Source organism: Lingula anatina, chromosome 9, assembly GCF_051362555.1.
Source record: "Lingula anatina isolate TDL-2025a chromosome 9, LinAna3.0, whole genome shotgun sequence".
NCBI lineage: Eukaryota > Metazoa > Brachiopoda > Lingulata > Lingulida > Lingulidae > Lingula > Lingula anatina.
In genome coordinates this window covers 8197489-8221274 of record NC_141775.1, presented here as the reverse complement: position 1 = coordinate 8221274, position 23786 = coordinate 8197489, and the positions used below count along the sequence as shown (strand labels likewise).

The following is a 23786-nucleotide window of genomic DNA, read 5'->3' as shown; positions in this document are numbered from 1 at the left end:
AATTCTGGGTCAATACACAGAATCAGCATGTAAATTTCAAAATATAAGGTTTATTCTACCAATATCATAAATGTTATAACTGCTCAATTACAGTACTACCTACCCCTGTAAGTACTCTAGTATAAAATGGACAAAAATTATGCAGAGAATGTCCAAAGCAACTGAATATCAGTAAAACGTGGAGATTTATCAACAGAAAGGTAATCGCACATGTATTTTCTGCCGTTTTTTATCCCTGTTTGATGCATTAAAACATACAAGTAATTGTGGAACTTCAAATATAGAGAATTGGAACTGCATTCAAATACTAAATGATACTTCGTATCAAATATCAAATTGATAACTGTATGCAAATATTTTGCCGTAAATGAACCCAAATTTGCACATACATTTACACAGTTCGTGATCATGCATTAACAGTTGGTTAAGTGTTTGAACAGGTCAGGCAAATTTCCCAACTAACCAAATTTCTAACAATACATTCTGATCCGCTATTTCATAATTCAAATGGCAAGAAATATAAAGTTAATCAGCATATCGACAGACTGGATCCCAATTTTTCTGCCTACTTTTCTCACAGATTGAGTAAATCTAATACATTCATAAAGCAGCAGCAATACATTTCCAGTGCTTCTGCAAGGATTTGCTCCTGAATAATAAAGACTTTTTAAAGGCAAATATCTGCCGACTACTATTTCTAGCTAATTGCTCAATTGTGTACTCCATGACTGTCTGAGTTAATGCCTGATACTTTTTCTATTCCAGTATATTGTATGTTACTCAAGTGTTTCAGTCAACTGGATCCTTTTAGTAAATAATGGTATAATGTTCTTGGCAACTGTGGCTGCATGTTTACAAATGTTTCCTCTTTTAGAGTCCACTTTCTTCAAGACACTTGGATTTGGTTTTGTAATGAGATCAGACTGTCCTTTCCAAGAGCTTCATCTGTACTGCAGATGTTCCTACAAAAATTAAAAATAAATAAATCATAATTATAATCTTAAATAATCTTGTAATGTGATCAGCGCACCTGGTCACTGACACTCATTTCTCTGTGCCCTATAACAATACTCAATTTATTTCATTAAAAGCTAGTCAATAGCGTGGGAAAATCTGCCCTCATCTTTTACGCAAAAAAAACTTACAAAAGGAAAATATGGTATTTCTCAAATGATTCTACAATTATAAATGTTTGACATATTTTTTGTAGTGGAATCAAGGAGTCAAAAATATACCTGAAAACTTTCAGGTTGTCTGCATGCTCCTCAAACTCCCGTGCTTTAATCCTGGCAACTTTTATAATCTGAAAAAATATTAAATTATTCAATTCATTGGTTCATTATTAATGACTTAATGATCTAATACATCCCAAAAATTGTACATCTACAGGACATATACATCGCGAATCACTTTGACCTACTATACAAGGTTCTAATGGAGGAAGTTATTATGAGGCTTGGTCCCAACATGGCCATGTTAAAATACCAACTTCCAGAACATAACAGCATATTTGTACAGACATACCCCCAGGTATAGTAAGATTAAAGCTTTCAATCCAGGGACATTATAGTAAGAAAAGAAATGAATAACGGTGCTAAAACAATAACCTTTGGGACAATATTGGGTAAAAAGAAACAAAATTTTGTGTGCACATCTCTCCAGGTATATCTGCCAGCATGGCGGTATTAAAACAGTAAATTTTGGAGCAATATGGGGTGAAGAGATCGAAATCATATGTGCGCACCTGTTCAGGTATGTCGGCCAGCCTGGCAGCGTTAAAGCCGTAGCTTTTGGGACAAGCTCCAGACACGAACTTGTAGAGGAAGGTGATGGTCTCTTGAGAGGGGTCCTCGTCATTCTCATTTTCCACCATGCAGGCCTGAAATCAAAAGAAAAATAATATTAAGTAATTTTAATAAATCAAATTGTGATGAAAGTACATTTGACACTCCCATATCCCCTGTGGATCCTTGATATCCCATTTTAAGAACCTCTGAGGCTTCAGATTCACAAAAAGCTACACATCTCAAATTATAGTAATACACTGCATCGTGGCGCCATCTACTGTGATAAACTGAAACTGTTCCATCCACTCTGACCTTATCATATTGTTTTTAATTCCAGAATACACACAAACACACACACAAAATAAAAATAAAATAAAATAAAAAAAAAACCAATGAATTTTCTTACCATGTGTCCCAGTCTGATGTTTGGGTCGTGTGTAAACTCCTCCACTAATGAGTGGTAGTGAGTGGAGAACAATGTACGGCTGCGCACATTCTGTGACAGCTCACGCACTACAGCGCAGGCAATAGCAGTGCCATCATAGGTTGCTGTGCCCCTTCCTGTAAGAAAAAAATTATCTGTTGTAGGTAGATCAAGCACAAGGACATACGGCCATTCTTGAAAAAGAAGTAGGAATACTAAAAATGTCTAAAGAGAGCCGTTTTAAATCTAAAGAAGCATTAGAACTCTCAATCACAAGCAATGCTCTAAAAAATATGATTTTGATACTGTCAGTATGAAAGAGATCAAGAACAAAATGAGTTTACTGAATTGTTGATGTATGACTTAAAATTTCTTAATTTTCTCATGAAAAAATATAAGAAATCACAGTTTCACAATTGCAATGTACATGCATACCCCAGTATGCCTCTTTAAAAAACAGAAATGGACAACAATTTGACAAAGGGGACAATACAGTAGAAAAGGTCACAAACCCTCAAATGACTTTAGGAGTAAATTAGCATATCTCACGTACTTTTGACAAATGACTTGCTACAGTGTAAAAGAAGCTTCTTACCTAACTCATCCAGTAAGACGAGGGAATGGCGTGTGGCATGTTGTAAGATGGCCGAAGTCTCACTGAGCTCCACATAGAATGTGCTCTCACCTAAATTAATAATAATAATCATCATTACCCAGATTATTCATTCATTCAAGTGTGTGTGTGTGTGTGTGTGTGTGTGTGTGTGTGGGGGGGGGGGGGGGGGGGGGGGGGGGGGGGGGATCAAGCACTTATATTTATTCACTTTCAGCCAAATAACAAATGGTCTACCAGATCAATGATGAAATTATAAAAGAAAATGATAAGGTTCAAATAATTTTCTCACTTTTCCTTTGCTGCAGCTAATTTTTTTGGCCAAATTGACCAAATTCCATAAAATTGAGAACAAATGTATACCTGACATAATTCTGTCACTAGCACCAAGTCTTGTGAACACCCTGTCAACAGGGGTAAGTCTGCACTTTTCAGCTGGGACATACACACCCTGCGGATAGAGGTGAAGTAAGTGTAAAAAAAGTCTGGCAGACAGCCTGTAGTTTGTATTTCTCTGCTAACATGTGTTATCTCAATTTAAGTTAAGGGAATTGAAATTTTTAACATAAATACCTCTCACCAAAATTTCTTCACAACTATAAGTGTATACTAAGGATTCAACTATACATTCACACTATTTTTACTCAGCATAAAAATGTTTTTGAACATTAGAGATTTCCGTCCCACGCCTTTTCCCCTTCTCTCCAAATACCAAATCCCCCTCGAACAACCCTGATGTGAACTTCACATACCAACTGAGCCATAATGACAATGACACCAACTTGTCTCATGAGAGTGGACTTTCCCCCCATGTTAGGCCCTGTTACCAGGACGATACTGCTGTCAGAGTGATCAATGCCATCTGTTTCCATGGCGTTGTCCTAAAACAAATTTCATGAATTATAAAAATTCATTCAAATAAATTCACTTTAACCTCTCAATCGACATGCTGCAGTTTAAAAATACAAAACTTATTTTAAAAGAAACTGCATGAAATTAATTTTTATGATTAATTTGACGGGAAACTGTGATGTGAACCATATTTTGCTACTGTAACATTATTCAAAGAAAAATCTCACATACATCGTGACAGCCAATCACCGTGTCATTTGGAATGAAGTCTCCCCCACTGAAGGTGGCACTGATGCATGGATGACGAGCTTCTCTCAACTCCAAAAATGGCTGCCAAATCAAGAAGGTTTTAGATAGTTAATAAAAAAAAAAAATCATTACAAGAATGAAGATACTCAATTTACAAATTGTGATGTACATTTACATAAGCAGTAGAGAATATCTTAGACTGTCCATAACCAAGTTGAGCTATGGCCTAACTGAACTGCCGCTCAAATACGACACGCACTTGGAAATATCTAATGCCTCTAATCCCCTAATAGATTCCCTGCCTCCCACATCCTGCAGGGCTAATGTGGCATGCTTTCATGTGGGTTATATTTGAGCCGCAGCTCAGTTATGCCTGGCTCAACTTGGTCGTGAACAGAGACTTAGCTTCAGTACTTTGCAAATCTATATATGCCAGAGTGGGCCTATGCTATAAGCATTAGCAACAACATTCTGTTGTGATCCCCCCTCTATTACCATATTAAAGACAAATTTGAGGAATTCCCGAGCACTGGCAACTAAATGGATACATTCCCTGGAATGCATCCTTCAAGGCTTGTTTATCAGAGATCAAACTCTGCAAACAAAAATGAACTCTTACTGGAAGTGTGTTTGTGTGAATGTGTGCATACATAGCAACGACAAATGATCGTCCATCTCGTGCCTACCTGGTCTTGGTCCTCAGGGAGTACTAGCTGTGGTCTGCACATGACCCCATCTCCACATCTGCTGTAGGCGGCCATGTTGATTAACACGTCCAGTACAGCCATACACTGTACAGCGGAGTGCCAGCTAGTGTAACTGGAAATATATTTAAATCACAAGTGATATTGGTGATAGCCTGGTGTTAAATGTCCCTTTGGGTCAAATGAAACTGGATGTTATCTCTTATGACTATGCTCGATGATTATATAATTATAGTGCCTTGTGAGTGAAGGTTGTAATTCTGGAAAAAGTCTACCAAAAAGCTCATGCCCAGTTTGAAGGACGTACATTGTTTCCATAAAATTAAAGTCAAACTTAAAACTGCTAAATCAGCTCAGTATTGTTAAACAAACTTTACTGTAATTATTATTTGTACCTCTTAGCAAAAAATAAATAAAAAGGTTTACAGCATAATGTGTGAAAAAAGCCATTCTTGTCAGTATCAAAGAGAGAACAAATACAAATATTTAAGAAATGACTAATTTTTAAAAAAATCATTTCTTACTTTTCGTCAAAACTATTAAAAATCCTCCTCATGCAGTCCTTCTGTGCGTCCACCTTCCTGGTCTCCGCGGCCTCCATTTCAGCTAGCAATCCCATGATCCTCTTGGTGCGATAGCGCTTGAATCCCTTCTTCTGGGACTCAAACTCGTACTCGTCTGGGACACGCTGGAGCACTCCCTCAGGGACCTCTAACTGGTAGCGATTCTTGCCAGTGCCCCAGTATTGCAAGGACTGAAATAATAAAACCCCATAAGCATGATTAGCAATTTCTTTATCCTTATGTACTGTCATTGTGTATGTGCTTACATTTGTTTTAATCACATATACATGTAAATGTTTCCGCATTTCAAATCTGATACAAGAGGTGTGAATTTTTCCTTGAAATGTACATACTTTTTGTTGCTCTTTTGGGGACTTATTAAATAAATAATTCAGTCTTCTAAATATTTTAAGATTAAAATTTTCTAAAAGTGATCATTCTGCAGCATAAATGTTTACTTACCAATCTTACTAATAGTTGTAGTTAATAAATCTGATATTGCATATAAATTTAATTTTTTCCATCTTTGGGTATAATCCCTATAACTAACATTGCAGCATACAAGTACATACCATTTGTACTCACACACACACAATTGACCAACTTTGATCTGCTAACTTTATCAATCCTATCCAACCCTTACCCTGCATCCAAGCCTTTGTCTCTGCTGGTCAAGATAAGTGTCCAGTTTGGCCTGAGTGGACTTAATATCATCCAGGGACTGGTCATACTCGGGATCTACCCCCTTGGAGGGGACAATGACCCCCTGGGCCTTGGCCTTCTGCTGGTCAAATGCTTGCTACAGGTAGAAACAGGTGTGAAATAACTGTATAATTTTATAAACCAAATTCTGTAAATGTGTATTTTAATATGAGTCAATGATTTAGTCTGACAGTGATTTTGAATGTACATAATATAATCACCATGCACAGATCGAGCACAGAAAAAAACACTGCCATGTGAAATATTATATACTTGAAAATGAGAAAAATTAAAACTACTCACATCAAAGAAGCGTAACTTCTCCACCAGATCAGGGAACTTTGCTGAGTTACTCGTGTCACTTTTCTGCACTGTCACCAACTGCCTCAGGAGTCTTGACCTATAATGTCAAGTTACATACTTAGAGATATGGGGCTCAAACTCATAAAAATTCTACAGAGGTAACAAAATAATTGAAAAAAAAAAAGACTGCATACCATGTAATATTGAGGAATACTACCGGTTTTTAAATATTTAACTTGGCTTACTCAGTTTTCCTTACCTACCTCTATAAAATGACTGATAGTAACCCCCCATCCCCGTAAAACAACTAAATTATGTTATCTTACTAGCTATGGAAAATGAAAATAAACTTACATCTTCAGTAAAGAACATTAGAAAAACTTACAACTTACTTGAAATTTTGACCTTTGCCTTTAAATTTAAGGACAATGTCTTGTGTTGCTTTGAATCCATTTAAAGTAGCAAGGAAATCTTCAATCTTCTTCTTACTGCAAAAACATCAATCATTAATATTATTAGAATTATCCAAAACAATAAAATAAAATTTTGAATTGTTCTTGAATTGATATATCTTATATTTTTAACACTGTAAAAAAGAGAAATCATAATTGCATTATTTTAATAGTTACTACAGATATACACATGTATTTGCTTAATGTAACTTAGGGTGTGCTCCTAATGAAAGTATCATTCTATGTAGATCAATCCAACTCTGTTGAATGCAAACAGATTAACTGAATGACACACCTCTTCCGGTGGCTAGTGGGTGATAAACTTTCTTGTGTTTTCCGTTGCACTTCAAAGAAAGCGAAAAAAAAAACTTCCAGAAGCCAAGGCACAGAAAAGTAAACAACCTCCTAGGTCCTTAAACTAAAGAGTGCCATTTACATGTAGTTAATCTGATTACGTTCAGCAACTATGTAGTTAGATCAATCTACATAGCACAATTCTTTCACCATACCCTTGTTATGGCAAACTACAAGCAGCTCATCCTGTGGCTCACAGATGTGGGTATTTATAATGAGTTTTACCTGTAGGTGACATCATCATAGAAGATGGCTCTGCTGTCAGGGTGGTTCTTGCTTCTGCTGGCATTACCCAAGGTGTGGATTCTATAAGGAGGACAGGAATCCCATTTGATGATTGTTAACCAAAATAACGACAGGAATCCCACTTGACAATTGTTCAAACAAAATAATCACAAAGATAAAAAGAAGGTTACAACCTAACATTAAAAGTGAGATAAAATATATTGAAATAAATGATAATAATAAAACTAAAAGGCCTCATCTTTTAAAAATACAAAATTATGGTCAGGGATGGATATCCTTACTTGCTGAGAAGTCTTTCTAAGTCTGGCAATTTCTTCATCAGTTCCATCACTTCAGTTACAACATCTTGTGCTGCCATTAGGTCCTCTACAGCATCAAGACGGTCATCAATTGCAGACGGATTGCAGAGGGGGGCGCAAAGCCACTGACGGAACAGCCTCTTTCCTACAATAATAAAAGTTGGCTTTTTGTACAATTATTTAAAAAATGATTATGAATACCTAAAGGAAAGTAGAACTATGGTGTTTACAAGGAATTTGACAATGAGGGCGAGAAAGGAGAAAGGGGAGGAGCGGGGGGGGGGGGGGAGTTACAGGAGCGGATTCAGAGATATTTTTTGACAGTCTTCCAAATTATCTCTGTTGATCCGTTCTTCATTTTTGACCGTCTTCCGACAGAAAAAAATAGATACCCGTCAATGTAAACTTGAAAATCTGACCGTCTTCCGGAAGACCCAGAAGACGCCCTAAATCCGCCCCTGAGTAAGAAGGTGTGGAGAACTCACCAAATGGCGTGACACACTGGTCCAATCTCTCCAGCAAGGTGCCCTCTGTGGTCCCAGTGACACTGTTCTCCATCACCTCCAGATTGAACAGGGTCACGCTATCCAGCACCTGAGCAGTGGTAAAAAAAAATTCCATCAAAATTATCAAATATGTGTACATTTTTCAAAGACTTCAGCTGGTCCTCTGAGAAAACTGATATATTATTCTCGGTCTTGTTACGTAATCTATTCTCAGTAGACTGGCTGAAGTCTCCAAGAAGGAGACACAATATCATCAACTAGACAAATTTGTAAGTTCAGTAATAGATTTATTACGTTTCTTTTATGTAAAATATGACTGGATAACTAAAATGCATAGAACATTACTACATGCAATTATTTTGCTTATAGAGACAAAAAGAAGATTAAGAGGAAGAAAGACAAACAGACAGAAAAAACTACTTCATCATTACCATTTTCTGTTTCCCTGATGCAAACTCCACTCCTTTCTTGTTCTGTTTCTGATCCAGAGGAGTGTACTCTTCAAACTGCTTCATAGACAACAGTTCCTGGTCTATGCAACACTTGCACAGATACCTGTCAATATTAAAGTAATAAGCATCATACGTGTGTCTCTCATCTGGTCAAATGGGATAAATGCTCTCAGCTTCAAAGACAAAATCTCACATTATAGTATATATAATATTTTGTGCCTGATTCACAAAAAGACTTGTGTTTTTGGTCTTTTTCAGTTAAAATTTAAACTGTAAAACTCATTTTGTCAACTCCCTCAGGTTGGTGTTGCAAGTATCAACTTTGAACTGTTTCAAGAACTATTTACCTACAAAAATTAATTGGCATACCGAAACAGGCTGCGAGAGAACATAACTGATGAATAGAGATATGAATCAAAAGGGACAACTTGAAAAGTCTTGAAAAAAAATTAGGTTAATTTGCTATTTTATAAACATTTAAGATAGATCATGATTTCTTACCAAGTAATTGCACCTAATGCCTTTATTGCTAATTCATACTCATCAGAGGCTGTCAGTCCTAAGCTGTCAGCTGAAATCAAACAATACAATTTAACAAATAGCACTAATCCATAAAAGAAAATTACAAAAAAACCTCCATTAACACACAAAGAGAGAGAGAGAGAGAATACAGCAGCATTAAACAGCTTGACCTTTATATACATGTTCATTAAATTCATTAAAATTTCTCCATTTACTTGTTTTAATCACTTGTTATGTATCACTAGACTCAGAATTCATCACAAAAGATGTTCACAATTAAAAATCAATCAATTTAAAAAAATTCAAAAATGAAAGAGATTTGATACTGAAAAATACAATGTAGAACTTACTCTCAGATATCATAGCCTTGATTGCCTGAGGCCACTGAAATTTCTCACTATTCTCTCCTCCAGGAAGGAAATAGTCTCCTTCAGATAAAAACTTGAGGGTCTTGGAGCTATCCCAGAATTCAGTACCAGAGGTCAAGGCCTCCTTGAGAGCAGACGTCAGGTGACCATTGAAGATTTGCTGCATTTTTTGGGATATATGCCCTCTTTCATACAGTATCTGAAAATTAATTTCTTTTTTTTTTTTAATCTACACCTGCTACATTGGACCAGGGGAAATCTTCACTTAAAAGTTTTTTGATATTTATAATTATAATTATTAATAATGAAACTCTGTTTGTTTATTGATGAACAAGTGTACAGTGTAGCAAATACTTACTTCAGCTGGTCTAAAGTGTGAAACCAACGTCCTCAGTCTTGACCCATGGCGGTCATCAGAAAACTGACCAATCTGAAAGTTAAACAGCATTGTGATCGCTTCCTGGGTTAAATCCATTTTTAAAACAACCAAAAAGTCCCAATGTTTCTCAACTGTGGTTATAACTCTAATGCAAAGCAAGCAATGAAAATGTAATATATATATTTGGACAAAAAAATTATTTCTATAAAATCAGAATTTTCATGTTTTGAAAAAGTGAAGTGACTCACGTGGAATTTTCCAATAGAGGTATCCACAAAACACACTCCATAGGTGCTTTCACCTCCAGAACTCTCCTCACTGTTCTGAAAATTATGAAAATTTTAAATAAAAATATGCTACATGCATTAAGCTTTAATATATTTTCATGCTGCAAAGAAAACTTCAAAATCGGGCAATTCACACTTATGCTCTAAGGCCTCATTCTCACAGACACCATGGGTCTACATCAATTGAAACCACAAAGAGCACATTCAGGACAGCAGACTAACAGATCCGCGGATCAAATATGGCCGACCCACTTGAATGCTTCTTGCGTAATCCCTGCTGGGAATCTATTCAGTGTCTAATCAGGAATAAAGTAGCAAGCTTTTTCGTGGGTCACCATGTTTGATCCATGGATTTGTTAGTCCGCTCTTCTAAATGGGTTCAAAAGCACCTTTTCTGCTATCGCCAAGAGGTAATCACTCCCACTCTCTGTACTGTCCCCATCCATGAAGTTGAAGGTCTTTGTGCCTTTGGAAGTGATTCTACACAGTTCTCTCTGCATCAGTTTGTTGGCCTTGCCAGCAGCTGGAATTCACAGGCTTACTGTAGGTATATTACGGACAAAAAGCGCATTCACATACAATTTAGGCTGACCCTTCTTACTCCAATACTCTTATCTGACCATGATAAACTTACCACAGTCAGCAAGGATACTCCACCCTCTACCCCATGTACAATAAAGACATTTCCTTAAACATTTATAATGTGAGCATGACGAAACTGACAACAATTATAAAATTCAATCATACGTACATGGTTCAACAACACACAGCTAAGCATTTGGCCTGAAAATATGTAGAAATTAAACCATAGCCCCCCCCCCCTCCCAACCACCCCTACTTGACTAAAATATCTAATCACAATAGTTTGTGATCAAATGCTTATTTCCAATGGATCAGTAATTCTAAACCATCTACCAAAAACAATGAACAAGGCTATAGCATGTAGGACCAATAAAGTTATAAACTGCTAACAATCAAGACCAAAAGTGATACCTTTTTCCTCAGCACTCTCCTGTGACTCCATCTGTTCCACCCTGGCTGCTTTGTACCCCTTCTGGATCAAGGTATCGGCATAGCGACTGTAGGCAATCTCTGGGAAACCCGAGTGGGCAAAATTGCCCTGGAGGTTAGAAAAAAATCAATAATTAATAACAGTAATCATCATTATCATAAAAATAATAAATAAATTTCATTAAAAGGCAGAATGATAGCTAAGTTATGGTTTGAGTTTTGTAATTTATTGTATTTCACTTCATTTATAACATAAGGATAAGATACTCTTGTGATACATAGAATACAATGATCTACTTTTTGACTCTCATAACAACAGGCCTAAGATTGGCATCATCTCAGTTCTCAACATGTGCCGATTAGTATTCCAACAAGATGTTGAAAATACATAACATCTTCAAATGATGGGAATTGACACTAAAAATGTGAAGAGCACTCTTTCCTACATCTAGAATTTCACACTTTTTCTTGAAATTTGCCTCCAACACTACAGGGGCGGATCCAGAGATATTTTCAGACAGCCTTCCAAATTATCTTTGTTGATGCATCCTCTATTTTGACTGTCTTCCAACAGAAAAACAGTAGATACCCGTCATTGTAAACTTGAAAATCTGACCGTCTTCCGGGAAGACCCATAAGATGGCCTAAATCCACCCCTGCACTATACCTTCATATACATCAGTCCCAGCTCAGTCACCCCTATGACAGCGTCCATGTGGTACAGCTCGTAGAACTTGCCAACCTGACAAGAGAAAGACCAAAAATATCAGGGCCAGTTTGCTGATTCATCCTCCCTTTTTGACCGTCTGCTGACAGAAGAAGTTAGATACCCGTCAATGCAAAATTGAAAATTTGACCGTTTTCCAGAAGACGCAGAAGACAGCCTCAATCCACCACTGAATATTGCACCATTTTTTTCCCATACAAACTGTCATTACTGTAAATCCAAAATGTTTACTTTTGCACTACTGGAAGACAGATGTAGTATATAAATTGTAGTTTTCTTACCTTGAAGAACAACACAGTGTCAAAATGTTTTGATTTAATCTCCCACCATTGCTTCATGGCCTAAAATGACAAGAAATACTTTTTAAAAAAAGTACATAGTAAGTATACATTTATGATTTACTTGCTTTAAAGACTGTACAAATAAAAAAAAATGAATAAATATTTTCTATCTTAACCTTAAAATGATATTTAATTCAAAAGACCTCTTTTTTTATCTAATTTATAAATGGGCCATTTGGCATAGCCTTTGAAGTTTCTAGGTAACATTTGCAGCACTGAAAAGGGCCTTTGGTATTACACGACATATTCAGTAAACAAAGTTTGAACTCCAAAGTACACAGACTAATCTGTGACCTCTGCACTGCCTCCACTTTTCCAGAGACTCGCAGAACATATTCATTGATTATCTAGTATAGCTTTTCTAAGAGGGATGTGGTGGCCCTGAAAAGGGCCTTTTAAATGAAAGCCAGACAACATTTAAAGCTCTGACTCAGGAATGCACTGTCTATACTGAGACCTCTGGATAGCTTCTGCCTCTTCAGAAACCCGCAGTGCATACTCATAGATCATCTGCTTCACACCAAAGAGAGTGGTGATCTGCAGACGAAGGTTGTAGCGAGATGCAGGTCTGCTGGTCTTTGTAGCTCTCTGATAGCGTTCCTGGAGGCCCTTGATGTGGTTCTCTAGCAACTGTAGTTGTTTTAAAGCCTGGCTGAACTTGCCATGCATAATGATCAGTTGATCATTTACAAAGTCAAGATCTGGCAGACAACCATCTTCAAACAAGCTGGAATCAGTGAACTGAAAATCATACGCGTCATCTTCTGAATCAAAGCTGTCATCCATCCACTGGTCACTGTCACTGTGATCAAAACTGGTCTGGTTTTCCATTTTGGCAAACTGGAGAAAAGTGGAGAACAACTGTCTTGTAGAGAGTTGAAACTCAAGTGATGTTCAGTCAGTGGTGGTCAGGTCTTTATATAGCCAGGGAATTTAGTCAAAAATTTCACATTTTTCAAGAAAAAAATGGCTTCATTTTGGGTTTCAGGATTGAAGTTTGATGAATAGGGAGAAATGATTAAGAGGTCAGGTGACCTACCTTAATGAGGCCCAGTTAAGATCAAAGACTTTCATCACCTGTTTTCAGATCTTTTACCTGTTAAACCTGTCACAGACTTTTATCACAAAGACCAATTGTTTAACTAGTTAAGCAGACTGTCAGTACAGGTAGTGTGCTTTGAAAGGTGACTGGCAACTGTGATCAAAGGTTTTTAATAAAACTGGTTAATAGTCCTCACTAATGAACTTGTTAATCAGCTAGTATGCCTTATTTTGTTGTTTTTTTTTCCTCATTCATTTTAGTGTTGTGCATAAAAAACAATGCCCTTGGAGATTATGAGACAGGTTTTTTCTGTTTCAAATAAAAAACTTAGTTAAAACCTTTTCTTTTCTGCCTTATATTTTTCCCCATTACATATTTTAAAGAAATTTCATTTACTTCGTTTGTTTGGATACCCAACATCATAAAATTCACAACTTTCTTCAATAAATGTAAGCCTTAAATGTCTAGATAGTTCTTTGATAAAACACACTTCAGTAACATCTTATTGTTAATTTAAACAGTTGACTTATAAAACTAACTTATTAAACTACAGGTAGAACCAATTGGCTCTTCATCATAAACCCTGTTAATTTGAAATTTTAAAAACTTACTTTAATATCTTATTATGGTGTGTTGGATGGGGATAAATGCAGACTTAAAAAATAAAATTTGAAATTATAATAATTTTTAGTAAGAAAAAGAACTTAAAAATTACATCTTATGGTATTCTTTAAGAAAGGGGAAGCAAAAGAATAGGAGTCTGGTAATTACTTTGAAATATAATGTTTTGCAGGGATTTACTGTGGTGTTTTTTATTGAGGACTATGTTGTAACCTAAATCTTGAACAAAGCAGGCTAGCTGATAAACATGTAAATTAGTCAGAGCTGTTAACTGGTTTAATCTTAAACCTTTGATCAAAGTTGCCAGTCACCTTTCAAAAAACCTACCTGTACTGACAGTCTGCTTAACTAGTTAAACAATTGGTCTTTGAGATAAAAGTCTGTGATGGGTTTAACAGGTAAAAGATCTGACAACAGGTGATGAAACTCTTTGATCTTAATTGGGCCTCATTAAGGTAGGTCACCTGACCTCTTAATCATTTCTTCCTATTCATCAAACTTCAATCCTGAAACCTAAAATGAAGCCATTTTTTCCAGAAAATTGTAAATTTTCTGACTAAATTCCCTGGCTATATAAAGACCTGACCACCACTGACTGAACATCACTTGAGTTTCAACTCTCTACAAGACAGTTGCTCTCCACTTTTCTCCAGTTTGCCAAAATGGAAAACCAGACCAGTTTTGATCACAGTGACAGTGACCAGTGGATGGATGACAGCTTTGATTCAGAAGATGACACGTATGATTTTCAGTTCACTGATTCCAGCTTGTTTGAAGATGGTTGTCTGCCAGATCTCGACTTTGTAAATGATCAACTGATCATTATGCATGGCAAGTTCACCCAGGCTTTGAACCAATTACAGTTGCTAGAGAATCACATCAAGGGCCTCCAGGAACGCTATCAGAGAGCTACAAAGACCAGCAGACCTGCATCTCGCTACAACCTTCGTCTGCAGATCACCACTCTCTTTGGTGTGAAGCAGATGATCTATGAGTATGCACTGCGGGTTTCTGAAGAGGCAGAAGCTATCCAGAGGTCTCAGTTTAGACAGTGCATTCCTGAGTCAGAGCTTCAAATGTAGTCTGGCTTTCATTTAAATGGCCCTTTTCAGGGCCACCACACCCTTCTTAGAAAAGCTATGCCAAATTGTTCTTAAATTTCTAATAATATAAGTAATAACAAAGAAACACTTTTTTTTTAAATAAGCGAACAGGTTTATCATCATAAAAGATTTAAATTTTGTCTGCTGACACTTCAAACCAATACGAAAATAAAAATAGCACAAAAGCAGACACATTTTATGTTTTACTTACTGGGGTAAGCTTCTTTTTGAAAGTGTCAGGAACATAGAGTGTCCTTGGGTCATATTCTGTGTGATCTGGTCTTCTGCCTTCAATGTCTCTGTAAACAAAATTAATTTAACAGTTAATAAGAAAAAAAAACAATATCCGAGAAAGGTTGAGAAAAATATTTTAATGACTTTCTATCTCAATATGAAAGAAACTTATATATTTTCCACGTCATTCAATAGCAAATACGTAGGCAAAAAAAAAAAAATTAAATTTTCAGGCAAGAGAAAAATGGTGTGATAACTTAAAATATATTTATATGTAACACATTCAAATGAAATCAACAAACATGATACTGGCCTTTGTGTAAAATGTTTGAAAAAAAACTGCAGATTTTGTCAACTGCATTTTTATTCAAACTCAGGTGGGGTCCCTTGAGAGAAGGAGATAGTTTCCATTAAAAGTTGGAGCAAAATTCCATGCTTGATTTTATAAATAAATAATAAATGATAAGGTTTAATTACTTGATTTTCTCTGGTTTGAGGAAGTCCAATGTGTAGTGCATATATACTGTCCCATCTTCACTGACTGGGGCAGACGTCTCGGGCTGCAGATGAAAAAATTTGTCTGTCACTGTCAAATTTTTCATTTTTACTTTTCTTTCAAACAGTATGAAAAATATGTGAATTGAACTTTTTAAGTTGACTCTTTTTGTACATTTAATTAAGATTAATATTACAGGAAAAAATGACTGGTTAATATAATCAACTTCAAAAATTGGAGATGGATATTTTCCTAACAAATGGATATTAATTTAGAATTGTGCTTTTTTTTTCACATTTGTGACTAAGCACATTTATTTTTTCTTCCTTTTTTCTTCTTCTTCAAACTATTTTTTCTGATTTTTTTTTCATTTTGTGAAGCAGAGATTAATCATATAAAGCATTAAGTGATGACATCTACATGATAACGGCACCTGTTACAAGCACCATCATTTACTCACTGGTGTATCTGGGGCAGCCCATGCCATGAGCTTGCTCTTTGTCTTGTCACTGACACTAACAGGGGTATGAGGGGTGGAACTCCTGCTGAGAGGGGTGAGGGGGGTGGATGCGCCACTCAGTGGGGAACTGGGGGTGGTGTTGGCAAAGGAGCTGAGGTTTTCTTTAGCTTTTGTTGCTACCCCAGGTGTTTTAGATGTAGTAACTGAGCCCCTTTTCCTTTTTCTTGAATTCTGAAAAAGATCAAATTATTTTAAGTTCAAATTACAATGTATAGCACCACCAAAACAAGAGTTTTGAAGTGTGGTTTTATGAAAATGCATTTTCCTAACAGTCAAGAAATAAATTCAAAATGACCATTTTTTTAAAGGTACTTTTACAAATTTAAAATCATTTATATTATAAGCATTATATACAAAATTTGGGTATTTTCATATGAATTCACATGTCACATACCACTTCAGTTTGGATAGAGCAACGCAAAGAGTCTTAACATCAAATTCACAGTCAAGTTCAGAAACCCAATCAATTTGTCTACTCTACTTCAAAAACTATCTTCTAACTTATTTTTTAAAATTGCCTGTATCATACAAGTAAATCTCAAGCTACTGCATTTTGACTGAGGATCATTTGTCACCTAACACCATTGTATACAAGTATGTTATTGTTGTTTAAATGGAACAAGGCTTTGGCCTGGCCCCAGTTTCACAAAAAACTTAAGTCGGGTTCCCGGGCCAAGAACTTAATTACCAAGTTACGTGGTTACATCTTACCCTATCAAAAGCAGTGCAACAGCAATCACATGGAAATCCCAGTCAACTAATTTTTTATTAATTATTATTATTATTATTATTTTATTTATTATATTTATTATTATTATTTTATTTATTTATTTTTTTTTTGTTGTTTTTTTTTTGTGAAATTGGGACCAGGTACCAATCTGCAGACACAGCAGTTGCAGGAAAATCCTAACTCCTTTTTACACTGTGTGGCTTAAGAATTTGTATCTCAACATTTTGAGAGATCAACAACTCAAAAGGCTAGCCCGGGCATTACATAACAGCCTCATCAAACAGAACCCCCAGACAAGACATATCCAGTTACTTTGAAAAATTTTGATACTCTCAAATAGTAGTAAGTGAACTTGTGAAAGAAAATGAAAGGAAGCAACCCACCCCACCCCACCCCTCCCCGAGTAATGTACCAGTACCTGTTTGGACCAGGCAAATTGTTGCAATACAAATACATACTGTATATTGCAGCATAAGTGAAAATTATCAAACACACGCCGAAATATTTTCATACTGTAAGCTTATGGCCAACATGGGCGAAGGCCTTCATCAGACTGATATAAGTAGACATTGACACTCACTGACAGCTAGGTGGTATAGCAGACAGGACCCTCTTATAAATGTCAGTTAGATCGACCCCAACATATTGCAAGGTGTGAAAGGGATCATAAGAACCTGGCACACACTACCTTAACTGGAGTTCCAGTATCTGATTCCGTCTCGGGTTCAGAGATATCTGCCTCATCCACACCACTTCCTGCACTATCTTCAGACTCACTCTCATTCTCTGATTTAGCTGGTTTGTATTCATCCCCTGATAAAAGAAAAATGTGAAATTCATGGAACCTAAGGCACTTCACTACAGACAACACTGAACAAGTGTTATTGTCAAAAATCATAAACAAGGCAGCAAAGCTGTCAAATGTACAGACAAAAAACAGAAAATAAAGATGCAAAATAGGTCATTTTGTCAATTTTGATGCAATAATAAATACTGCTTATAATAGCACTGTCAGTCAACACTGAATTCTAATCATGCACAACAGGTACCATGGTCAATAACAGGAGCGAACCCAGAGATATTTTCTGATAGTATTCCAAAGTATCTATGTTGATTCATCCCCCATTTTTATGGTCTTCCAACAGAAAAAAATAGATACCAGTCAATATAAACTTAATAACCTGACCGTCTTCCGGAAGACCCAGAAGATGGTCTCAATCCACCTCTTCAATAAGATTACAGTTTCAGGATCATGAGAGTTCAAATTCACATGATGAAAGTCTCAATTTTTGAAAAATGATGACAGTGCATAAAATAATATTACATAATGTTTAAAGACATAAAAAACAATACAACTGCTTACGTGGAAATAAAGACAAGACAGCACGGTTCTGAAATGTTTTTTTCCCCATTTTTAACAATTTTTTAACATAAAACAAAATTAACAGTTTACTGCCATTTTTATATGATCAACTAAGAAAATTGATGAGATGGGAAAAATATCAATAGAACAGTCTTAAATGTCCAATTTCCTCCATTCTGAGATTCTGAACATAGTGAATGATTAAATCTGACAAACTGCAATGATATGAGTTTATTTCCATTTTTGACACTTTTTTACACAATACATGATAACAAGTTTACCATCATTTTTACTAAATCAACTAACAATGTTGTAAAGATGCAGGAAATGTCAAACAAACGCTTTTACGTATCTTATTAGTTTAATAATGAGACTGTTAACATGCCTAAGAAATGAATCTGAGGAAATGCGAAAAAACAGAATACCTTCAAAAATATTGGCACGATTATGCTGGTTTACGAAATCAACATGAATTTTAGCAAAACTGACCACTCCTATGACTTTCATGACAATTGGCCCATCTGTTTTTCTTATATTGTGTTTACAGTGTTGCATATATGCTGAAAAGTGTAAAAAACAGCATAACTACTAAAATAAGAAGTTTACCATCATTTTTACATAATCAACTAACAATGTTGTAAAGATGCAGGAAATGTCAAACAAACACTTTTACGAATCTTATTAGTTAAATAATGAGACTGTTAACATGCCTAAGAATTGAATCTGAGGAAACGTGAAAAAACTGCACAACTTATAAAATAATGGCCCGATCATGCTTATTTTCGAACTTAACCTGCATTTTATGAATACTCATCAGCTCTGTAAATATAAAGCCAAAAAGTAAAACTATCTTCCACTTACGGTGTTAACGCTGAAAGTGCACAGCGACGGTGACGGCAACATGATTGGCGACGGCGACGACAGACGCAGGTGGCCTCATAATAAAATATACGTATCGTGGATTTTCAGAAAATATGACTAGCATGGGTCTTCAAGCCCGTGGAGGTTCTAAGTCACACCTTGAAAATGCCAATATGTGAAAAATTAAATTTTCACAAAAAACTGATTAACTGCCAAAAAAATTTACCAAATAGACTGCATTGCCCACTGAAGCTTTATTTAAGTCCCTTGTTTCTTCCTGTAAGTTTGAGAACAGTAAGTGACATGGTTTTCCTTAAATGGTCATCATGGGAGCAGTGTCCAAAATAGGGGTGTCTTCAAATTTTGTTGCAATATTACATAATGTTTAACAGGATAATTACCATCAATTTTTAATAATAAAATATTAGTATCATGGATATTCAGAAAATGTTCCTAGCAAAGGTCTTCAGGCCCAAGGAACTTCAAAGTCACACCTTGAATATGCCAAAATGTAGACAAGACAGCACTGTCCTGAAATGTTTTTTTTCCATTTTTAACAATTTTTTAACATATAACAAAATTAACAATTTACTGCCATTTATATATGATCAACTAAGAAAATTGATGAGATGGGAAAAATATTAATAGAATAGTGTTAAATGTCCAATTTCTTCCATTCTGAGTTTCTAAACATACTGAATAATTGAATCTGACAAACTGCAATGATATGAGTTTAATTCCATTTTTGACACTTTATTACACAATACACCAGAACAAGTTTACCATCATTTTTACGAAATCAACTAACAATGTTGTAAAGATGCAGAAAATGTCAAACAAACACTTTTACATTTCTTATTAATTAAATAATGAAACTGTTAACATGCCTTAGAACTGAATCTAAGGAAATGTGAAAAAACAGCATAACTTCTAAAATAATGGCCCAATTATGCTAATTTTCAAACTCAACCTGCATTTTAGTAAGATTAACCACTCCTGTGAGTTTAAATGACAATTGGCCTATCTGTTTTTCTTATATTGTGTTTACAGTGTTGCATATATGCTAAAAAGTGAAAAAACAGCATAACTACTAAAATAGTGGCCCGATCGTGCCGATTTTCGAACTTGACCTGCGTTTTAGTAAGATTGATTGCTCCTGTGAGTTTCATGACAACAGGCCTATCGGTTTTCCTTGAAATGTGTTAACAGTGTTGTATATATGCTGAAAAGTGAAAAAACAGCATAACTTCTACAATAATGGCTCGATCATGCTGATTTTCGAACTTGACCTGGGTTTTATGAATATTCATCAGCTCTGTAAATATAAAGCCAAAAAGTAAAACTTTCTTCCACTTATCGTGTTAACGCTGAAAGTGCACGGCACCGGCATCGGCATCGGCGACGGCGACGACGGCGACGACAGACGCAGGTGATGGCAATATGTACAGACACATCTGTGTCTGTACATAAAAAATGTTAATTCTCACAAATATGGACACATTTTTTTATACTACATTATTTATTTTACAGCTAACTTATCTATATTTAGCTTGCACTTTCAAAAGAATTGAAAACATATATTTAGGCTAGCTATAATATAATATCTTTTAGTGGAGAAAATTTCTGCCCGTACCCGAATCCTCACTGTCATCACTTGGTAATCTTATCCTCCTTCTCTTGGCCTTACTGCCTCTGGATGGGCGGCCATTTTTCTTTGGGGTGGGTTTTTGGGGAGTTTTCTGGAGAGAAATCCTTTCTCAGAAACCACAGAATTTTTTTCTTTTACAATAAGCAACTGAAATCAACTTTTATACTAAAATCTAACACTGTAAAATAATGACACATTCAACAGTTTCATAAACAATTCACATTACACAAGTCACAGAGAAACCATTATTGTATAAGTTTGAATGTAAGCATCACTTTAAGTTGATTCAATCAAGGAGTTTTAAAATTCCTTGATTTAACTCAAAGTCAATATCCAATTTCCAAGTGGAAATTTAAACCTTATCAAAACTCAAAACAAGGAACATGTGAAAATTATACTTTTCAAAATGTGAAAAAAAAACACTTGGATTTTCATAATCTAATTTACCTTTTTGTTACTTTTTGTCTCTGCACCAACTTCTTCTTCTTCATGATTTTCTTTACTATTGTCTGCCTCGTTGTCAAATATTTCATCTAAATAAAAAGAAATATGTATTTTCTCTGTCATGACAATTTTTTTTTACTTATTCACTTAAAAAATCTCTCATGTGAAAATATGTCTCACAATCTTTTCTTGCTTTTATAATTCTACTACTAAATGATAAAATGCTTATAAATTTCAAATGAAATCACAGCTCCAATAATAAGGCTCTTGTGTCTTCCAAACTCACCATCCCAATCAATATCATCAATCTTTGTCCCCTCCTCCTCCTCCTCATCAGATGATGGCTGTAAGTCCACAACCAATTTCAGTCTGTCCGCAACACTAGACGCAGCAGCTTTGTCTGCCTCAGTGGCTCCCTTGCGACACTGGGGGTCCGCACTGAAGAACTGTCCACCACGCTGGAAATCAGCGCTGTCCGAGCCAGTGAATGGTTTCACATATCTGTTAGAATAGAAATATATTAAAAGACAGTTTGGTAACATTTTGGAAATGCTATCTGAAAACGTTGTTATTTGAAAAATCTTTTAGAAAATGTTAACATTTTCACCAAAATGTTTTAAAAACATTAATGTGAAATGTTTTAATAATATTGTTAAACATTGTGCATAAAAAGTTTTAGTGACAACATTTTGCAAATGTTTAAAAGTTTTTAATAATATTATTAAAAAGTTTTGCAAACACATTATGGTGACAACATTTTGGAAATGTTTTCCAAATGTTAGGTGTTTGTCAGGAGAAAGACCTGACACATAAAACAACCCTACAAATGAGTCTTGACTCACTTCTCCTTCACCCAGGCTCTGGAAGGCGGGTTGTCGAAGAACTGCACATGTACGTCCGTGTTTCTTCCCTTGGTCCTGGTACAGGTGTGCAAGGTAGGGTGGTTACAGACCAAACTGGGCCACCACGGATACCCCTCCAGCTTAGCCCAGACCACATCTCCTGGTGCTGCAATCAAAATATCATAATTTATTTATTAAATATCATAGCAAGTCTGATCTAGACTCACCGGACACCATTAGGAACATAATTAGGAACATAGTATTAATATTAATTATTATTAACATGTAAGTGCGACTGCCTTTCCCTCCCCCCCCCCCCCCTTCATTTCTCCGACCCAGAAAATACTGTACATGATTCCTTGATTCATGGCCATTACCCTCTTCCAGGGCCACGGATTGATTTTTCACTATATATTCACAGATATATCTCTGATTAAACTGACGGTCATTCTCCGTACTGTCGCCTCAGAGAAAATGTCAACATAATCAGGCCCGTAGCCAGGGGGGGTTCGGGGGGTTCGAAAGAACCGCCCCTTTTGCTGGGAAAAGGTCCACTCTGGGTAAAAATTGAACTAGGTATATTATGTTTTTATGGGAAAAGGTCCACTTTTTCAGAAAAAGAACCCCCCTTTTGAAATTGCTGGCTACGGGCCTGATAATAATTAATAACAGCTAGCGGCCCTGCATGGTAGATGGTACAGTACATGTCAATCAAGTTTTGTTAACATATCGACGTCTCCCAAGCACCGACGAGAACTTTGGTTTAAAAACAGTTAACACAAGTTCTGGTGATAGTACATATATATGCTTATCATTAAACCTTGGCCATAATAAAGTTATGGGTACAGTACTCCATGTTTACGTTGACTCTGTGACAGTGACACTGACCCACTTTCCCAGTTGCTTTCTCCTTCTTGTCCCCCTGACTTCCCGACTTATTTGGCGAGGATCGCGTCTGTTTCGGTGTCAGGACATTCTTTTCCTTGTTCTGTGTTTTTTCGGACTTTGGTGTCTTGCTAAAGTAGGAAAGGATCGAGTTCTGCGCTTTCGACATCACTGGGATTAAAGCCGCCGCACATGGAGCCTAATGAACTCGTTCAAATGTAGGGGATAGCAGCACCTGTGCCTGCGTTAATCTATCTCTATTTTTGTTGCACATATCCTTTTATTACGTTTAACAAACTATCTTTTATTTACATTTTTCGTTCTTTGATCCAACATGTGAAAGTTTTTTTGTTTTTCGTTCGATATTGCACGTTGATTTTACATGCAGCTCTTTAATTATAGACGAGTCTATACCAGTGACCTGGGGTTTGACCTATTTGTTATTATTTGGCGCGAAGTGGCTACACGATTAGTTCCGTAAAGTGGCCCGGTGTAACAGGAATAAAAGTCCGCTAGGAACCGATGCCCGTTTCCCAGGTTACATGCGTCCCATATACTAACCCTAATTACTCCAACTAACCCTAACCTGTACTAAGCGTATAGGACTTCTATTCCTACGACTACCATTCCTGTCACACCTGTAAAAGGACTGCTGTGGGTAAAAATCGATCTAGGTCCACTTTTTCAGAAAAAGTGCTATATAATATTGGTATAAAGTCTGTCAAATTAACTTTGATCTATTTACTTTTCCTTTATGAAAAAAACAAATAAAATAAAAGCAAAGCACATGTAGGCCTAGCTAGGTTTCGCAGTAAAAAGGTTTCCCAGATAAAAAATTCAGGCCCGTAGTTGGAAA

The 23786-nt window shown here is 36.0% G+C and overlaps 1 protein-coding gene across 1 annotated transcript; it reads right to left on the bottom strand.

The window, feature by feature from the left end:
• Positions 1–30: 30 nt before the first annotated feature.
• On the bottom strand, positions 31–23158 carry LOC106155648 (DNA mismatch repair protein Msh6). Its single transcript, XM_013530576.2, has 34 exons — positions 22934–23158; positions 22046–22211; positions 21490–21704; positions 21207–21292; positions 20745–20850; positions 17576–17700; positions 16098–16328; positions 15619–15701; positions 15119–15206; positions 12082–12141; positions 11741–11815; positions 11056–11182; positions 10452–10585; positions 10024–10098; positions 9755–9826; positions 9379–9595; positions 9008–9077; positions 8486–8609; positions 8034–8142; positions 7531–7693; positions 7229–7309; positions 6590–6685; positions 6198–6294; positions 5836–5991; positions 5154–5383; positions 4612–4744; positions 3908–4006; positions 3577–3705; positions 3188–3275; positions 2807–2896; positions 2194–2348; positions 1745–1879; positions 1236–1303; positions 31–962 (listed from the first exon to the last, which is right to left on the bottom strand). Exons 1-34 carry the CDS (start codon positions 23097–23099, stop codon positions 887–889), a joined length of 4125 nt encoding a protein of 1374 aa, XP_013386030.2. The 5' UTR covers positions 23100–23158; the 3' UTR covers positions 31–886.
• Between the last annotated feature and the right edge of the window lie 628 nt (positions 23159–23786).